The sequence below is a fragment of the Archocentrus centrarchus genome, unplaced genomic scaffold (genome assembly GCF_007364275.1).
Source record: "Archocentrus centrarchus isolate MPI-CPG fArcCen1 unplaced genomic scaffold, fArcCen1 scaffold_76_ctg1, whole genome shotgun sequence".
Classification (NCBI taxonomy): domain Eukaryota; kingdom Metazoa; phylum Chordata; class Actinopteri; order Cichliformes; family Cichlidae; genus Archocentrus; species Archocentrus centrarchus.
In genome coordinates this window covers 561,864-580,358 of record NW_022060289.1, presented here as the reverse complement: position 1 = coordinate 580,358, position 18,495 = coordinate 561,864, and the positions used below count along the sequence as shown (strand labels likewise).

The 18,495-nt window shown below is 44.6% G+C and overlaps 1 protein-coding gene across 2 annotated transcripts in view; it reads left to right on the top strand.

Annotated features, from left to right (window-relative positions):
* Positions 1-18,495, top strand: part of LOC115777808 (semaphorin-3D) — a 116,869-nt gene that overhangs the window by 31,129 nt on the left and 67,245 nt on the right. Inside the window, exon 2 of one of the 2 annotated variants that reach the window (XM_030725803.1) lies at positions 17,707-17,895. In XM_030725803.1, coding sequence (XP_030581663.1) covers positions 17,709-17,895 — 187 coding nt within the window. In that variant the 5' untranslated portion in view covers positions 17,707-17,708. Of the gene's footprint in view, positions 1-17,657; positions 17,896-18,495 lie in introns of both variants that reach the window. The other variant, XM_030725802.1, reaches the window with a different exon arrangement.

Here is an 18,495-nt window from a genome sequence, read left to right as displayed (position 1 = left end):
CCAGATCCACCATGTGAAGCAGCTCTTCACCTGCTGCAGTCTCTGGTTGGAGTGCTTTCCCAGTTTGCAGTGGATCCCCAACACAAAAGAAACCATTACAGCCAAGATGGCCGAGTTTGAATTTGTCGCCGTGGGCAGAGAGCCCGCTGGAAGGGAAACATGAGCCTGTAAAACTAACCAGTAATATGCTCGTATTAACAGGGGATGACGGAAGTCCCTGAAGTATTTGGATGTCTGAGCTGATATTTTATTTCCAGCTTCTCGTGTATGAGGCACGTAATATTCTTCAAAAATGTCCAAAACAGGTGAGCGGTTTCACAGAAATTATAGCTTGAATAAAACTCCCCTTCCTTCATCCCTTGAAGGTGTCACCTATCAGACCTCCAGCCTGCTGTCTGGTTCCATAAAGCATTAATGCATACACACTCATTGCACTTCCTGCAATAGAAACCATTGTTTACAGGAACAGACGCCCATCCACACAGCAGCACGTACTGCATATGAAATGTCATTGTTCGTGCGACCTGGTAGTCGATAAATAAGTGACTGTAACTGCAGAGCTGTCCTGCAGCAGGAACACAAAACATGTCTGAAATCAGATCCATTCTTCTGCCACCTGAGGCACGAAGAGACAAACTCAGTGCAGACTGCAGCTCACAAAAATATGCCCTTCACAGTTGGTTTGTGCCATGAAAATGTCTGAAAGTCCTCCAAAACCAAACAGAAGTGAAACAGTACCATCTCTGCTTTAGCTCTACCGCTCAGTTGTTGTGCACGTCGTTATCTCGGCTCTGTGTGAGGCTGCGCTGATGCAGCTTTGTGCTGCTCACGGCCCGAGTGGCAGCCGCTTTTCTTTAAGACATCTCTCTCTACAAAAAAAGGGTGAGGCTGAGACACAGGAGGGGCGATGAAGATGAGGAAGAGAATGAGGAAAGCGAGGAGGGGGAAACAAGTTTTAGAAGTTTAAGCGTCACACGTATTCACGGCTTTGTCTCTGTGTGAGATGTCGGCAGGGTCTGCATGTGTGGGGTTGCCTCCCTGCTGGTTGGTTGTTTTTTTGCTTGGCTGCTCCCAGTGTTCCCACCACATGCAGTGAATAGACGCTCCTTTCACTGCTCGCTAAGGCGCACAATGAAGGGAGGATTTCTTTAGTGGACAACACACTTTCCAATACCAGACAGATGAAGTCTGCATGAGATACCAAGAACATTCAAACATTTCTGTCTTCATGTTTATTTGATCGACTGAAGGCCTGATCATTTGCATGTGTTTGAATCTTGTCAGTGACCCTGTACTGAACCCTCCTGATACAGATCAGGATGTGCTTGTACACGTCTTCATCAGAGATTCTTCCTTTTGTGAGTATTTTTTGTGGAGATGATTTGTCATGTTAATTCTGCACATTCCTCCCTCTTCCTTTCTCATTCCATCGTGCTCCTAAAGGATGCTGAAGGTCCCGTTCTTTCCTTAAAATAAAAGTCCCATTCTTGGAAAGTGGAGGATATTTCTACCATCCCGTAAATAGACCGGTTCATTCACACAAGCACTTCATTCTACAGCTAAGTGCTTTCTATCTAACATTCACACACATTCATACTCCAACTGTTGCATCGGAGAGAAACTTGGGGTTCAGTATATTGCCCAAGGATACATTGGCATGCAAACTGGAGAAGCCAGGGATCGAACCGCCAACCTTCCAATTACCTCCTGAGCTACAGCCACTAATTCCATTAGCCCCCCTGCTGGTGTGCTGTGGTATCTGCACCAACATGTTACCAACAGATCCTTTAAGTCCTGGAAGCTGTGAGGTGGGGCCTCCATGGCTCAGACTGGTTTGTCCAGCACATCCCACAGATGCTGGATTGGATGGAGATCAGGGGATTTTGGAGGCCAAGTCAACACCTCAAACATCTTGTTGTGCTCCTCTAACGGTTCCTGAACCGTGTTTGCTTCGTGGCAGGGAGCATTATCCTGCTGAACGAGGCCACAGCCATCAGGGAATACCGTTTCCATGAAAGGGTGCACATGGTCTGCAGCAATGCTGAGGTAGGTGGTACGTGTCAAAGGAGCATCCACATGGATGGAAGGACCCAAGGTTTCCATCAGAACATTGTTCCAAAGCATCACCAGCTTGCCCTCTTCCCATGGTGCATCCTGGTGCCAGGTGTTCCCCAGGTAAGGGACACATGACCATCCATATAAAAGAAAACAGGATTCAGACCAGGCCACCTTCTTCCATTGCTCTGTGGTCCAGTCCTGATGCTCACGTGTCCATTGTTGGTGCTTTCAGCAGTGAACAGGGGTCAGCACGGGCACCCTGACTGGTCTGCAGCCTCATACACAACAAACTGTGATGGACTGTGTGTTCTGACTCCTTTCTATCAGAACCAGCTCGAACCTTTTCTGCAGTTTGAGCTGCAGCAGTTCGTCTGTTGGATCGGACCACGCGGGCCAGCCTTCGCTCCCCACGTTCATCACTGAGCCTCAGCTGCCCGTGACCCAGTCACTGGTTCATCACTGTTCCTTCACTGGACCTCGTTTGATGGATAGAGACCAGGAACACCCACAGGAGCTGCAGTTTGGAGAAGCTCTGAACCATCTAACATCACAGTTTGGCCCTCAAACTGGCTCAGATCCTCACGCTGCCCATTTGTCCTGCTTTATGAGGACAAAATGTTCACATGCTCCCCCCACTAACAGGAGCCATATAAGGAGATTCACCTGTTTGTGGTCATACTGGTGTGCCTGATCGGTATATGGCTGTCTTTTCTCATCTCTGGTATTGATATTCAGGCAGAAATGATTGCACCTCTAAAAGCCTCAAAAGCTGTAGAATATAAGGAGCACCTTTATCTTCCTGCATTTTTCCGTGTGGGACCTGCTGTTAAATTTATTTCTTTAACACCTTTCGCTGCAGACCGAACTTTAGAGCTCCCTTCAGACTGATTGGAATTTCAGGCTGTTATGAGCTTCAGCCTGCAGTGAAGACTTATCGACTGCTCAGGTCAACATATGGACTCTTGTGTTATTGCAATATGTCAGAACTGACTGTCCCAGTAAGTCAGGTTGATAATGTCTTTTAAAGGAGCGTTCCCCTGGTGGAAATACTCAGCTTCAATGTGAGAAATTCAGAAGTTGTTTTTAATTTATTTATTTATGGATTGATTCTGATCAAACTGTTTATTAGCATCGTAAGCTATGATACAGTCCAATTATAAAAATGGAGTCGAGATAATAAGTTAAAAAGTAAAAAAGTCTGAAATAAAGCTGAAACAGCCAGCATCAGAAATATAAGCTTTAACATTTAAAGGCTCCATCCATCCATCCATCCATCCATCCAGCCATCCATCCATCCATCCATCCACAGGTCACCAGTCTGTGGCAGTGGTAACACACACTCAGTGGTCATACTGTTGTGCCTTCAATAAGAAAAAATTTGATCTTTAATTTTTGATCTTTAGATTTGAAAAGATGAAGTTTGTAATTTTAAAGAACTATAATGAGTTTGTGGCATGAGCATGAAGAGTTAAAGTTAATTTAAAAAATACTTTCTACACGTTAAAAGAAATACCAAAGAGTTTAAATATTAAAGGGCTCTGGTGTCACACACATGTATTTTTAGCATCTCATTTCAGCATTGTTTCATTTTTGTTTGTCTCTTTGGGACAATCCTATCACTCTTATTTCCTCCTTTCTGGCTCGTTGGCCAGCACATTGTTGAGGCAGTCTTACTTCTTATGATTCAGCTAATTCCCTAAAGAGGATCTCATTGTTCTCCGACAGACTCCAGCTTGGCCATCTTGGACTGCAGCTGAGAATGGGAACCCTTTCTAACTAGAACCTGCAGCAGGCGGAGAACTGACTCCTCCTGCCTCAAATCTAAACAAGGCAACACTAAACATTCAGAGTAAATACTGCATACTGACCCAGGCCTGCTCACTGCTGCTATGCAATCATACACACACACACACACACACACACACACAGGTCCCAGCGCCCTGCTCTGTGCAGCCTCATTATATCGTGCACTGACGAGGGCAGCGTATCACATTCAGTGGAGGGATACTGATGTATGTGCTATAAACTCAGCCCACAGTGAGTGATTTTTCTGCTCTTGGTCGAGCAGGAGGAAAGAGAGAGGAAAACTTCAGCTCCTACGTTCTCCTGTCTGCTCACTGATGTCGAGGCTCTGTCTCTGTGAACCGTCTGAGAGCCATCGATGGGATCCAGAGTATTTTCCAGAGTCTTTTTTTATGTCATTCGCTGATTTCTGCAGGGATGCCATGTTCTGGTTCCCATGGCAGCATACTAAAGTGCAATCAGCTGGTCCCTGGTGTAAAATGTGAGCAGGAAGCTGCTGATAAATGTGGTAATAAAGTGGTGATAACAAGGCTAAACCAAACAGAGGTCTTCCAATCATGCGTGCCTTCAGGTGGCACCAAATACAATCTAAAGCTGGGGAGCTACAGGGTCGTCACTTTCAGATGTTGCTACAAGGAAATGTTTGGAGATACAGTTCACGTTGGAACTAGACAAACACTTGATGATTGCTACAGCACTGATGGCTCAGTGGACTGAGGACATGCCTCACCTCCTTCACCTCAGCAGACACGTTCATGCAGTGCAGTGAATGATCCCACTAACTCCATTTTGTGCCTCTTGAGTTTGGCGTCATGTGGGCACAAGATTTGTCCTGACAGATGAAGCTCTCGGCCCGCTGACGTCCTCCATCCAGATGAAACCAGAAGATGGGTTTCTACTGTCGTGAGCACGCTCGGTACCATTAATGGCACTCCGTCTAAAAGTGGCTGAGGTATTCCGGGGGGGGTGGCAGGACCAACCCACATTACTATCTAATATAAATGTACCATAAACATGGCTAAAAAGCCACCTCACCTTTAATATAGTTCTTAGGTTATTATTCACTGTCTTTTATTTATTTTTAAAGAGGACGACATCGTCTGACACGTTGATAAACTTAAAATGAAATCTAGCCTTGATTTTCTTAAACATGGTGTCAGACGAGCTCAGCCTAAATAACAGGCTGCAGGTGTGTTTAAGTCTCGTTTCTCTAACAATGCAGTTGAAGAAAACATACTATATGACTAAGTCCAAAATTATGGGAGTTGTTTAAGAATCAGGAGGCCCCGTTTCCTCGTCCTCTCTGTCCTTCTGTGGAAGTGAGTGACATCAGCTCTTTTCCTCTTCCCAGAAACCCCCAGAGTGAGAGAATATTTCCTAAAGGCCTTGGACAGATAGAGGGACAAGCAGTGCTCATAGGAAAAGAAAAGAAAATTTCCTCTTCCCAGAATTCCTCATAGAGAGCAACTTGGTTCCCACAATGCTGTTTGTTTGTCTTGACTCTTAACTCAGTCATCACTGTGGAAAAAGACCCGGCATGCTCTTGTCTTGGGTGCAGCTCCTGCTTGACCACAAAGTAGTTTCACCTTAAAGTGAAGCGTGTTCTCTCTCTGTGAGGTGGTTAATGAACTGTGGAATAAGGCACTCCGGTGTCTTTGTAGCTCACTGGACTGTGGCACGCTGAAAGGTTCACCCAGGCAGCTTCAGGAAACTGAAGTCACTGCTGAAGTCACTGGTCCTCTATCAATGTAATTCCAGGCAATCACACATTATTCAAAATATAAATGTACCATGACCACAGAAGACAAAACACATCAGGGAGTATACACTCTAGAAACAATAGATGCAACATTTATGGTTTCTGGAGTCTACGTCGCTCAGCAAACGCATGCAAAAATGTTTGCACAAGTTTTGGTAGGAGTGTCGTACCAACAGCAAACTTCCACCAGGATTCTAAGTGGAATATTCCATTTAGATGTCATAGGCGATCTCCTAATCTCCTAACTTGGACCAGGAGTCACCAGTGTATAAAGACATCTGTCCTTTTTGCCCAGAATATGTCACATTTGAATTGAGGCAGAGCTCTGTAAGCACATGCAACAGCACACAGTCATCCCAAAACATACAAACAAGAAAAGGTTTCCTAAAAGCACTAATAAAATTAACTGAGCCATTTTTTTCCCTTTTGCAGGAATGTTTCCGCCAAATGTGCTGCTGTGCATCAGGACCAACATCTCCACTTTGGTCTTGTCGTTGTTCCAGAGCTTTGGTTTGGTCAGATGCAGCTCTGCAAAGTTAAAGCATGCAGAGCCGAGGCTTTCTCCTGCAACCCTTCCAAACAGCCACACGTGTTCAGTCTTTTTCTAACCTGAACTTTAACATGCTGACTGCGGCCTGCAGAGGCTGCGATGGAGCTCTTGGGTTTTTATAGTCTCTCTGAGCGGTCTGCCCGTGGCTGAATTTGCTGGGACGTGCTCTCCTGGGAAGATTGGCATCGTGTTAAGACACACCCGAATACTTCAGTGCAAACAGCCAGAACTTCTGCTCACGCTTGCTGATGATCAGTGCATCTGATTAGCAGCATCTGGCTGCTACCATCCCTCACAGTAAGGTTGTACTTTGTTTTTTACAGGACTGCATAGAGTTCCTTTTCACATGGCTGGATCACGACAGTTTTAAGCAGCCATTACTCCAGTTCCACATTAATTAGTTTGTGTTGAACCACGTCTGCTTCTCACAGTAAAAAAATAATGAACTAAAAAGCAGACAGAGTCTCCTTGGAGTCCTTAATGCTGACTGAAAACATGTCTGGACTTCCTGTTATGAATCAAACTGTTCCTAATAAATACCAAATCAAATCTCTGGTTTCCTCTTGGACCTAACTCTAATCACCAGCCTTTCCCCCTCGTCGCAGAAGAAAGGCCCTTTCTCCCTTGTTGTTCTGAGCTGAGTGCCGATTACAAATTACTCATCTTATTTCTATAATTGATATTAATGATAGCTAATGTCAGAATGCATTTATTCAGCATATTGTAGCAAACCTAACATGCCTTGAGGAGCTTTTCAAGCTATGCTCAAAGTATCACAGTGAGTTCACAGGTTCTTGGTTCAGATTAAAAAAAACAGCCCTTCAGAAAACCCCCTTTTAAGGGGAAAACCTGGAAGAGAAAGCTCAGGAGAAATACTCTCCCAGGATGCACAGACATGCAATAGATGCGTATGCACAGAACAGTTACAGTACGAATGATGGAATTAAAGCTAGATTGTAAGCACATGCGGAGAGACTGAGGGGAACGCCAAGCATCTTCCAGGTGCAGCTAAACAAGTCAGAGCGAGTCTCCTTTTGTTCAGGTCCTCCCAGCGAAAGCTTTCACCATCACTCACTTTCTTGTCGTCGATTCAAGAATTTTGTTTTCTTTCCTGTTGAGCGTCTGACATCCTCCAGTACAACTCTGAAATCATATCTCAGAGCCATGAAATGGACCGCAGGATCGACTTCTGACTGGAGTTATAAAATAAAGTAATATCACTGCGTGTCTCAGACATGCTCAGGGTGGATCTGAAAGGACACAGTATGGCATTTCAATCCAAGGAAATGTGCCTGGATTGATTCTGAATGCCTCTTACAGCAGATGGCACTGAGACGTTTCTGTGACAGATTCATTGCCAAAGAGGGAACGAGCTGTGATGCACTTTAAGTTGCATTTTAAAAATATGTGGAAAGCCACCTGCAGCAGACGTGTATCCACCGCAGGTCCTGACCTGCAGGTGATATTTCTATAACCTCTGCTGTAAATTCCATCCAAATAAGCTTTAATGGGTTTGACTCTGAATCAAGAATGCAACACTAATTTTCTCCTCACAGAAAAACCAAGTCGTTCACATTTATGACGACATAACAAGCAGCAAGAAGGAATCTGTGAACCCTGAGGAAAGGATATCCCTGAACATCCGCCTGCTTTACACCTTTTTAAGAGTGCCTGAACACCTGCTTATTTATGCTGTTTTACAGTCATGTGGCAGCAGCACAACCTCCAGATATAAAGCAAGAGTTTAAATATTAGAATAAAACTGTTGTCAGTGACTGATGGTTGTTGGTTTACTCAGTGTGGTGCAGCAAACATCCACTGAGCAGCTTTTGTGCAGAGGGACATGCTTTGTTGATGGAGAGGCCATGAATATACTGCACAGGCATCTTAGTGACCACTGAAGAATATTTGGTAACTTGTGTTAGCATTTCTTTGGTTTCTATTTTTTTATCCATCCAGAATGATGCAATCCACAATTGTGGGCAGCCGCCTCATTTTATTTAAAGCTTCATTTACTGCTAGCTAGCCCCTGCCCTTCCTATCCTGGGTTTTTCCTGCCAGCTGACATGCTGGTCAGGTTATTGGTTTGGCTATCTTGATATCATTCATCTGCTCAAGAGTGACTCTAACCAGAACCTGCAGCCTGCGGAGACCTAGTTCATGTGCCACAGTGCAGAGCTCACGGAGGGTAGACACAGCCCAATTATCTGCTGTCCAACGTGGCAGAGCTTATCTACAGGATGACAGACTCATCTTAACATACACCCTCCTGTCAGGAGAGGAACCACATGTAGGAACCTGGTGCAGTGGACACACACTCACCAAAACTGGTGAGCAAAGAGCAGATGATGCACAACCCAAAAGTGGTTTCAGCTTCAGTTGCCTGTTGCTTGCTAACAGAGGGTTGTTCTGACTGTGGGGTTTTCTCTGTATTATTATTGTAGGGTCTTATCTACAATATAAAGCTCACTCATAAAGCGAGTGTTGTTGTGATTTGGTGCTATATAAATAAAATTGAATTAAACTGAATTGAAATACCTCTCCAGTCACCAGATCTGTTGCCAGTAGAACATTTTTGTGATGTGGTAGAACAGGAGATTGTTTACACAAATGTGTAGATCACAAATCAGCAGATATTATATATATATTATATAATTTTTAAAGGTTTTTTTGAGTGCATCGAGATCTGAGGATGTCTGAGAACACAGGAGTTCAGACCCGGTGGTAGTATAAGGTTTGCAGTGTCCATAAAGACACTGAATGCCTGTGATCTTAAAATGTAGTGAGGAGCATAAGTCACAGTCCTCACAGCTGTAAAAAGAACAGTGAAGCTGAAGAAACACAGAAGAAGGAAAATATTACATCGTAAATATTCAGCATCCATTAGAGAATCATCTGCGAGCATCTGCTTTTGCTTTGGAAATGCTTTTACCTCAGCACAACATGCCAGTGCTGTCTCCATAAAGTTTCCCCTGCTTTTGAAATGCCCGAGTAAAACCGAGATTCATTGCCTCTTAATGCTTTTACTTTATTTCTAGAACACATTGTTCACAACCAAAAATTTGTGTCTTCCTCTTCCAAAGAAATTAGGTTATCAAAGTTTCTAATGTACAGTACTGTAGAGGGAGTAGAATAATGCAGTTAGGATGGAGGGAGGGATGGATGATCGGAGGGCAGGATGGATGGATGGATGGATGGATGGATGATCGGAGGGCAGGATGGATGGATGGATGGATGATCGGAGGGCAGGATGGATGGATGGATGGATGATTGGAAGGCAGGATGGATGGGTGGATGGGTGGATGGATGGATGGATGATCGGAGGGCAGGATGGATGGATGGATGGATGGATGGATGGATGGATGATTGGAGGGCAGGATTGATTGAGTGATGTATGGATGGATTGATAGATGAAAGGATGGATGATTATCATTTCTGCCATGCTTGTGATGAATCTCAGAGGTGTTGTGTTTTAAAGGGTGTGCATGCATTCCATACATGCTCATGTATTCAGATTGTCTAAGTGTTGCACAAGCTGCACATTAGTGCTGTTACCACCATGCCTGTCTGTATGACCTTAAACCCACCGTCAGTAAACCAAGAATGTTGTTATGTTCTGCTCGCTAAGAGAGATGAATGGAGCTGTATAATCAGGTACCAGTGGGTGCCTGCTGGCTCGGGGGCCCCAAGGCTGAACTTCTGCCTGAGTTGTGCACCTGTTCACTGTGGACCGATGTGAACCTCCCAATACCCACAAAAACACACGGGCTTACAAAACAGAAATATACTGCAGAGCTTAGGATAGCAGTGTTTTCAGTTTGCTTTTAATCAGCCAGTTATTTCTAAATTAGTTGATATACTAATTATACTACATGAGAATCCAGAAATCTGATTTACTCTCCTGACAAAGTAAAAACTTTAGAAACCTACAAATGTTTAAGCAAGCATTTAAGTGGCCACCCGGCTGAAAAATGAAGTAAAAGTTGTGCCTTTGAACTGTTGGTTGCAGCGGTGAAGTTTTTCTGTTTCCCTAATCCCTAACCCCTAATCCCTAATCCCTAACCCCTAATCCCTAACCCCTAATCCCTAACCCTAAACCCTAACCGATAGTAAAGTCAGGTCTTCCATGCAAACTTCATGCAGCACCATCTTTGCAACTGCTTCACCCAGCGACCGCCACCAACCACTTACAAGCTGGTTGCTCCCTAGTTAATGGAGGTTGCCAACTTGTCTCTAGGCTTATGTGACTGAGGCCTAACTAAGCACTCCACCCTTCATGTTTAAATATGGCTGCTTGTGAATCTAAGTCTGTAATTACAAATGAGGTGAGCAGAACAAGGTGGTAAAGCCTCATTCTACCATATTTCTTCTTCCTCTTTATTCAGTGGGAAGTGGGGATGTTTTTTCAGTTTTAGTACATAGTAATCACTTTCACTTTTGCTTCCTAAGCTTACCTGCTTTCAAACCAAGGACTTGTATTTGATGTAACTGTAAGCAGTTAAAGTACTTCTTTAACTACTGCAGAAGAAGAAGAGTGTGGTCAGGTACTGATGTACATAAAGCAGCAGCTGGGGATAAAGATTATTAGATTAGGGATTTTGTTGGAAATGAGTCAGTAATACTTGAAAGAGAGAAAGATCTGTGGTGTATTTAAGATTTAAGAAACCAAAGCGATATTACATTTTTCATTGTTCAAGTATGACAGGAGGGATTCGTGGGGAGGTTCAGAAGGAGGGAGAGGAGTTGTTAAATCATGGCGAGGATTAGAGGGTTGGCAGAGAGAAGCTGTAAAGCTATCACCTCTGCTGGCTGACACACAACGAGAAATTAAGAGAGAAGACTCAGAGGAGGCCTGGGGAGAAGAAGAAGAAGAGGAGATCAGGCTGTAACACACACGGGGGAGGAAGATGAAGAAATACTAAAATGTGAAGGTATAAATTAAAAGGACTAAACAAGAGAAGGTAGAAGAAGAACAGCTGGGAGCTGGACGTCCACCTCTCTGCTGATAAATGATCCCGGCCGTTAAAATGAGATTTTTCAGCTTCCCTCAAGTGGCCCGCCACGTTTTCACCTCGTCCTCCTGTAAACATAATAAAACTACTTAATCCCTCGACCAGGAGCAAGACACGCTGGCTTCTATTCTCCTGGGAGCTGAAGGTCAGAGAAAGCATGTGAAGCATTCAGAGGCTCTGATTTTATAAGGCAGGTCCAAAGTGTATACAGTGCCACTGTAAGAGGAGCAGTGGGTGGCTGCTGCCTGCTTCTGCACCATTTCAATCCACATCATTTCTTCAGACTTCAGTCTCTGAGGGGTTTAAAGTGAGGTGTCGGGGAAGCGTCTGCAGGATTTTCTGTGCATCGGGCTCCTGTTTATTTAGCTAACTGGAAGGCCTGCAGACAAATGAGCTGAATCAACAAGAAAACAAATGTTTCTTTTCCTTTGAAGCGTCCATGTTTAGGAAGCCCATTTTAGGCTTTTTATTCTCTCATCATTCAAACAAACTTCTCCTTGAACTAACATAGGAAGCTGTATACAAAGGCTCGACAATTGTGAGCAAAAACAGCCTATTTCAGGAGCTCCGTGTTAGAGGATGTGGGTTACAGGGTCACTGATACAGAGTGTGACGCTTTGGTATCACTCTGCCTTTCTTCTCGTTTCTTCATGTTCTTTTAGATTTCTGCATCTTCTTCTTTTTCTCTTCCTCTCATATCTCATATCCTTCTGACCTACATTAGCACAGCAAGAAAAGCACTGCGGGCTTCTTAGTCCAATAAAACCTGTAATGATTCCTGATGAGACTGAAAACCGGGATGTGACACAACTTGTTGTGTTTACTCATTGTTTGGCAGCGAGTAACCCCCCACCCCCGTGCAGCAGGAAGAGAAAATAAAGATGGGTCCAGCTGATAACCATGGGAACAGTTTTCCACAACAATATCGCTCACCTCTACATCTGTGGGTGTTTTAGCAGTTCGTACTGTATCCTCATGAAACACGTGTATTTCTACCACAGTACGGCAGAACGCACAGCTTTCACTCGTCACTCACAGATACCTTTGCTGTAGTGAGAACGTGTAGTCGTGTGATACAGTCGAGGTGACGGGGTACCTGTGCTCATTAATGTGCAGCTGTGTTTCTGACAGCAGACAGTTTTCAAAATGTGTCAAATTTCAGGTTTTTGCTACTTTAGGAGCTTAAATTAGAGCATGAAACCCAACACACAAAGCCAGAGACTCCCTGTCTGTGACCTCACCTGTCTGTGACCTCACCTGTCTGTCAGCTAACCTTTGATCATCTGGAAAAACAAAGCCTACCATGTTTTTTTTTTTCTATGTATCAAATAATAAAGTGTGCCAATAGTCACATTACCAGTCTAAATACTTCCTGAGTGGAGTGGGTAGCACAGCTTATGAAGCTCGTTTCTGCCACAGAGGAAAAAACGTTTTTACCATTCATAAAATTTCAAATGGCAAAATGTTGATTTATTAACTCAAAGTTTCAAGTTAATTTCTCAGAAATTTGAGTTAGTAAGTCCAAATGTTTGGCAGAAACCACTCGAATGCTAACCTTACGTAGCCGCTGTCTTTGACCTGCAGTTGAACCCAGAAACACACAAAAACATTTGGTTTATTTTTAGAGCTGCCTTCAAAACTCGACCTTCTTATCTCGTTGCCTTTGCCACATTGTTTGGCTGTGAAAGAGACTGCGTAGTGTGTTTGGATCTCAGGTTTGTGTGTGTGTGTGTGTGTGTGTGTGTGTTCAGGCTTAGTGTTTGGATCAAACCAACAGACAGACAGTGGAAACAAATGATGAGTTTCTTCAGGGATTTATTTACACTTTTGTAAACAGACAGGTTTCTTTGGGCACACACACACACACACACACACACACACACACACACACGCACACACACACACACACACACACACACACACACACACACACACACACACACGATCTCCTCCCCTGCAGTGCGGTTGTCAGAGAGCAAAGAGGAAGAGGCGGTTGTCCCTCGTCTGTCTCTATGTTGGCAGATCTGAGGAGGCTGTTTCCTCGAGCTCAGCACAAATGAGTAATAATGATGTGAAACGTGATGATGTCACATCTGTATGATGAATTCTGCTGTAGGTAACATAAAGAAAAGCCTCTTTGGATTTTGTGGCAGGCTTACTGTTATTTTTACTTATTGTAACTTAAAATTACCCACACATGCACAGAGACACTGCAGATTTATAAGTGAGCTCTTCATCAATAGGATGTTTGCATTTGCCTCTGTTTTGTGTCTGTGGACACAGCATGGAGGAGTTTCTCACTCTCAGCTCAGAGGGCAGATTTCAGCTACACGCCCAAAGAAACGAGCTGTTTGTTCTCCCGTCATTACTGTCATAGCTTTAAACAATAATATGGACATTACAGTGAATAATCTGTCGTCAGTGGGGATTACACAGGAATGCTTTTAATTTGAAAGAGTTTTATCCCCAGTTTACCATTAGATGGATGAAAGGTAGAGGATATTACAGGCTGTTATTATGTGGTGAGTCATTCAGAGCTGCTTTGAAGTGTATGCGAGCATTAAGCCTTAAAAACATCATCTAATTAAGTCATCATTTTCCCTCAGTGACATCTTTAAGCAAAGCCTTTTATTTTTCAGTGTGGATGAACTGAGGAGCCATAGCGGAAATTCCTTGGGTTGGAAAAGCGTGTTAGTGCATCACAGAGTATCCTGTATGGAAAATCTCCTCTTCTGATGTTAACAACTCAAACATTTTGGCCCAGTCGTGCTGCCGAGTCAGGCTCAGGTTAAATTAAAATGTGGAGGAGCAGTCAAGGCAAAAATCTTCAACTGTCTTTCTTCTGTCAGCGGGAGTCTTTCCAAACTGCTGAGCTCTCTAAATTATGATTTGATAACACGGGCGGTTTGTGCTCATTTTATGGTCAGGCTATGGATCAAATGGAGGGAATAATATTAAATTCAGACTTTTTTTTTACCACAACCATTTGTGCTGCTGTTCTCATGAAACTCGTTGCCAGGCACGTTCCAATAAGCTTAATAAGTCAGGAGTCTCTGTTGGCCGGCACATCTGTTTAAACTGATGGAAGCAGCAACACAAAAGAACAGCACAAAAATGAAGAATAACCAGAAAGAGACCTGAAAATGGCCACAGCGACATAAAAGACCACAGAACGACAAATAATAGAGTTCAAATACGAAAAGAGAGAGAAAACAATGACAGAGAGACTCCAAATGACCACAGACACATAAAATAACCACAGAGGAATGCAAACAACAGGAAACAACCACAAAGACTGAGTGAGCTAGAAAATGACCACAGAGAGGCTCAAAGTGACCAGAAAATTGAGCAGAGACACCACGAACAGCTCAAAGGGACTCAGTCTGGCTTCCTTGTACCTGTACTGCTTTTACCTGTCTGCCCTTGAATCTGTCCAAAGGTGTTCCAAGCTGAACTGAATCCCAGTTTAGCAAGATAGCAGGTACTTCTCGCTTCCTTCCTCAAACCAAAGTCTGTAACCTGGCCTGCTGCCACAGTTTGCCATGGCAAATGTGAGAGGTTTGTGGTCTACAAAAGCGGTAAAGTCACGGCCCTCAAGCAGGAACCGGAAATGACGCGTCGCGAGAAAAAGGGCAAGGAGCTCCCTGTCAAACGTACTGTACTTTCTCTCCGCATCCCGAAGCTTCCTGCTAAAAAAGGCGAGGGGCTGCCAAGCACCACCCACCCATTGTTCGCACACGGCCCCGACTGCAAAATCGGAGGCATCGGTAGTAAGGGCAACAGGCGCCTCGGGAGACGGGTGGGCCAGCAGGGCAGCGTTGGCAAGAGCAGCTTTGGCACTGTCAAATGCCTGCACCCGCTCAGGTGTCCACTCTATCTCTTGGTTGCCTTTCTTGCCCTTAAGTGCATTGTACAGAGGGTGCATGAGGTGAGCAGCCCGGGGGATGAAACGGTTATAAAAGTTCACCATCCCCAAAAACTCCTGCAGGGGCTTCACTGAGGAAGGGCGCGGAAAAGCAGAAACCGCCTCCACCTTAGCGGGCAGGGGAAACGCCCCTTGGGGCGAAACGAGGTGTCCCAAAAACTCTATGGCCGGCAGACCGAACTGGCATTTAGCTGGATTCACAATCAAACCGTGCTCACTGAGACGCTCAAACAACCGGCGGAGGTGCACTGAATGCTCCGCGGCAGAAGGGCTGGCAACCAGTATGTCATCCAGATAGACGAACAAAAATGGCATACCACGCAAAACGGAGTCCATGAGGCGCTGAAACGTCTGTGCCGCGCCCTTCAGACCGAAGGGCATTCGCAAAAACTCGAAAAGGCCAAAAGGAGTGAGCCGGTTTTCCCGGGGAATGATAGGTTTTTGGCCCCAGTAGCGGCGCATCACTGCCTTCCACAGTCATATGTGCCAAAGGACCTGATGTCTGCCAAGTACATTTTTATCCGCCATGACGCGCACCGTTCTCCACTTCGACCTCCTTATGATGGTCCATTCCGTGTGCTAGAGGTGGGACCTAAGGATTTTTTGGTTGAGCTGGGAGGTCGTCAGGAGCGGGTTTCGGTGGATCGCCTTAAGCCTGCTCACATGTTTCCGGATGGTCCTATTGAGTTGGCCCAACCTCCACGCCGCGGTCGTCCTCCCGTTTCTATGCCTCACTCGGAGGACCTGCCCCCAGCTGCTGTTTTTTCCCCTGCGAGGGGGCAGTCTCGCCGTAGTCGGGGCTATGCCCCTCCCTCGTTTTCACCACCTGTGGTCGCCAAGCACAGCCGTGGCGGCCGCCTTGTTAAACCCCCTAGGAGATACTCTTGATGTGGTATTTTATTTTTGCTATGTTGACTTGAAAATGGTTGCTGTTTTTATTATTGTATTGTTTGCCATTCTGTGTGTTCAGGGGGGGCCTGTGTGGTGGCCACATATATGCACATTTCACACCAGAATGCCCCAAGCTCTTATTGCGGAGAGAGAGACCGGAATAGATCGGGAAAAGGCGGGAGAGAGAGGCCTGGGATAAAAGGGCTTGACTCCTCCTTTTGAGGAGTTATATTTGGAGTTCTAGTTGTTGTGGTTTTACGAATAAAGCTTAGACTACATACCTGCTCGTGTCTCCTTCCACCGACTCCTACACAGCGATAAATACACCTGAGTCCAGTGTGAGCTGCATTCCCACATTGACAGAGCCTCAGTGCGGTTCCTGTGTGCTGCGGAGTTATCCAGGTGTTTGTGATTTGCTAAAGATGCAGAGGAAGTATGGGAATATGGGAAGTATTGGGTTGTTTGTTTTGGAAATGTGCTTTGACTTGATTCAACTTTAGATCTGTTTAGTTTGGCTGTTTCTCCAGAAACGTATTTAATGTGAATTAAATTATGTGTGAATATCAGCTCCATCATCTTGTTTGGAAAGGAGCGTCTTTAATGTGTTTAGTTCAGGTGTCTGATTACCAAATAATTCAACTAAATTAGGTAAATAAACAGTTTCTTTCCTCCTCATTCGACGCGCGTGATGCAGATTATGACTTCACGCCTCATGACAGGCCCGAGTTTTTGAGTCTGTCTGTTCAGGTCGTCTTTCAGCATTCTTTCAAACTCACCAGGCCAAGGAGGCCAAGATCCTGACACGTTATTTATGGCCTCCCTCTGTTTTTGGAGGGTGTGGGCATGTGCTCATGTTTAGGAATGTTTCATAAATGATATGCAGCAGTGTGGTTTGCCAAAAGAACATCCAGTGTTTTCTTAGATTAAGATGCCAGGAAGCCCCTTCAGATGGAGTCTGGGCTCCTCAATATGAAAGTAAACATATTCCAGTAATAGTTTATCTTTATCCTTCACTGTTGACTTAATTTAATGAAATCTGTCTCCATCTGATTGCACAGCTTTGCCTCAAAAACTGACACCTCCTGGGCATCTCTCCTTTCTGTGGACTAGGCTCGCTTTTTTGACACTTTGCTTTAGATGCAGTTTGGATCATCATATTTGGAGGTTCTGGATGGATTTCTGTAAAATGCTGCATGAATGTTGATTGATTTTCGTAAAGCATGCTGTACTGCTGAAGATGTATTTGGATTTGAAATGGAAATGGAAATGGACCGGTGTTTCTGTAGTACGTTTCTGCTCAAAATCTGCTGCATCGTTGCTTCTGCAGGCTCCACTGTCCACACACAATGATCTCATAACAAAGCAGAACAGACAGGGTTATATTAGCTATTATAGAGTGTTCCTATCTTCTGGTTAAATGTGCTTCATTCAGATGACTGGTTGTTTGATTTAACCTGAAGGGAACATGAGTGTCTCAGACAGATGAATCAGAGTCAGAGCATTGCTGAACTCTCTGGCTTTTTACTTGGGAACAATGAATAAGAGTCTTTGAATCTAGGTGAAGTCGCCATCTGGACGAACTGAAAAGACTGAACTCTTTATCTGGGAAAGCACGTTTAACATGTTATGTGTCCTCTTTCCCATTTCTCCTCCTGTCAGCTGCCGTGCTGCGTGTGATGTAACCGGTCCTTCTTCGGTCCTTCTTCAGAGATGATGCTGATTTTTGCTGCAACCCTGCAGGCTGCAGGTGCAGTCAGGACCCGAGGAGGGGAGTCTCTTCACCTGCTGATGCTGTTTCTCCTTCCTCTGCTGTGGCTCCAGCCTGCAGCATCGAGCGCCGCCCCAGAAGCCAAAGCCTGGAGCCAAACGGGGCCGCGGCTGCAGCTCTCCCACTCAGGTAGGAAGCACCTCAGAACGATGTAAGTGCTCTGAGCGAGGATGTGTTCCCAGTGAAGGAGCGCTTGTTAGATTGCCTGTTGTATGAAAAGTGAAGAGGGATTCATTGTGCGCTCAGTTGGATGCTGGAACGTCTCTGTGCACAATCAAATCAAACAATGAATGAAGTCAAAGTTTCTTTCCACTCAGATCTCAGAGCTGTCACACAGCACAGCTGGATCAGACAGCAGTGAGCCTCCAGTTCACAAATACTCAAAAATGAGTTTCCAGTGTTTGCATATTAAAAGATTCTGGATTTTTTTATTGAACAATTAGATGTAGTTTTTATTTCTATTTTAGCTTAAAAAAAAAGCTTGATCAGATTATCAGATTATTCCAACAAAATACAATTAACAATGACCTGAAGAAGTCTTGGAAGGCACACACTCATCCTGATGTCCTGTCTCACAATTTTTCACTTTTTAAACTGTGACATGAAATATCTGGTTATGCTCAGATTCGCTGAGCCAGTCGTATCACCTGATAGCACAGGTGAGAGGAGGAGAAGTGATGTCCACTGTGGCCTGTTTTGGATTTAGGCCCTTGTGAAACTAGCTTTGGA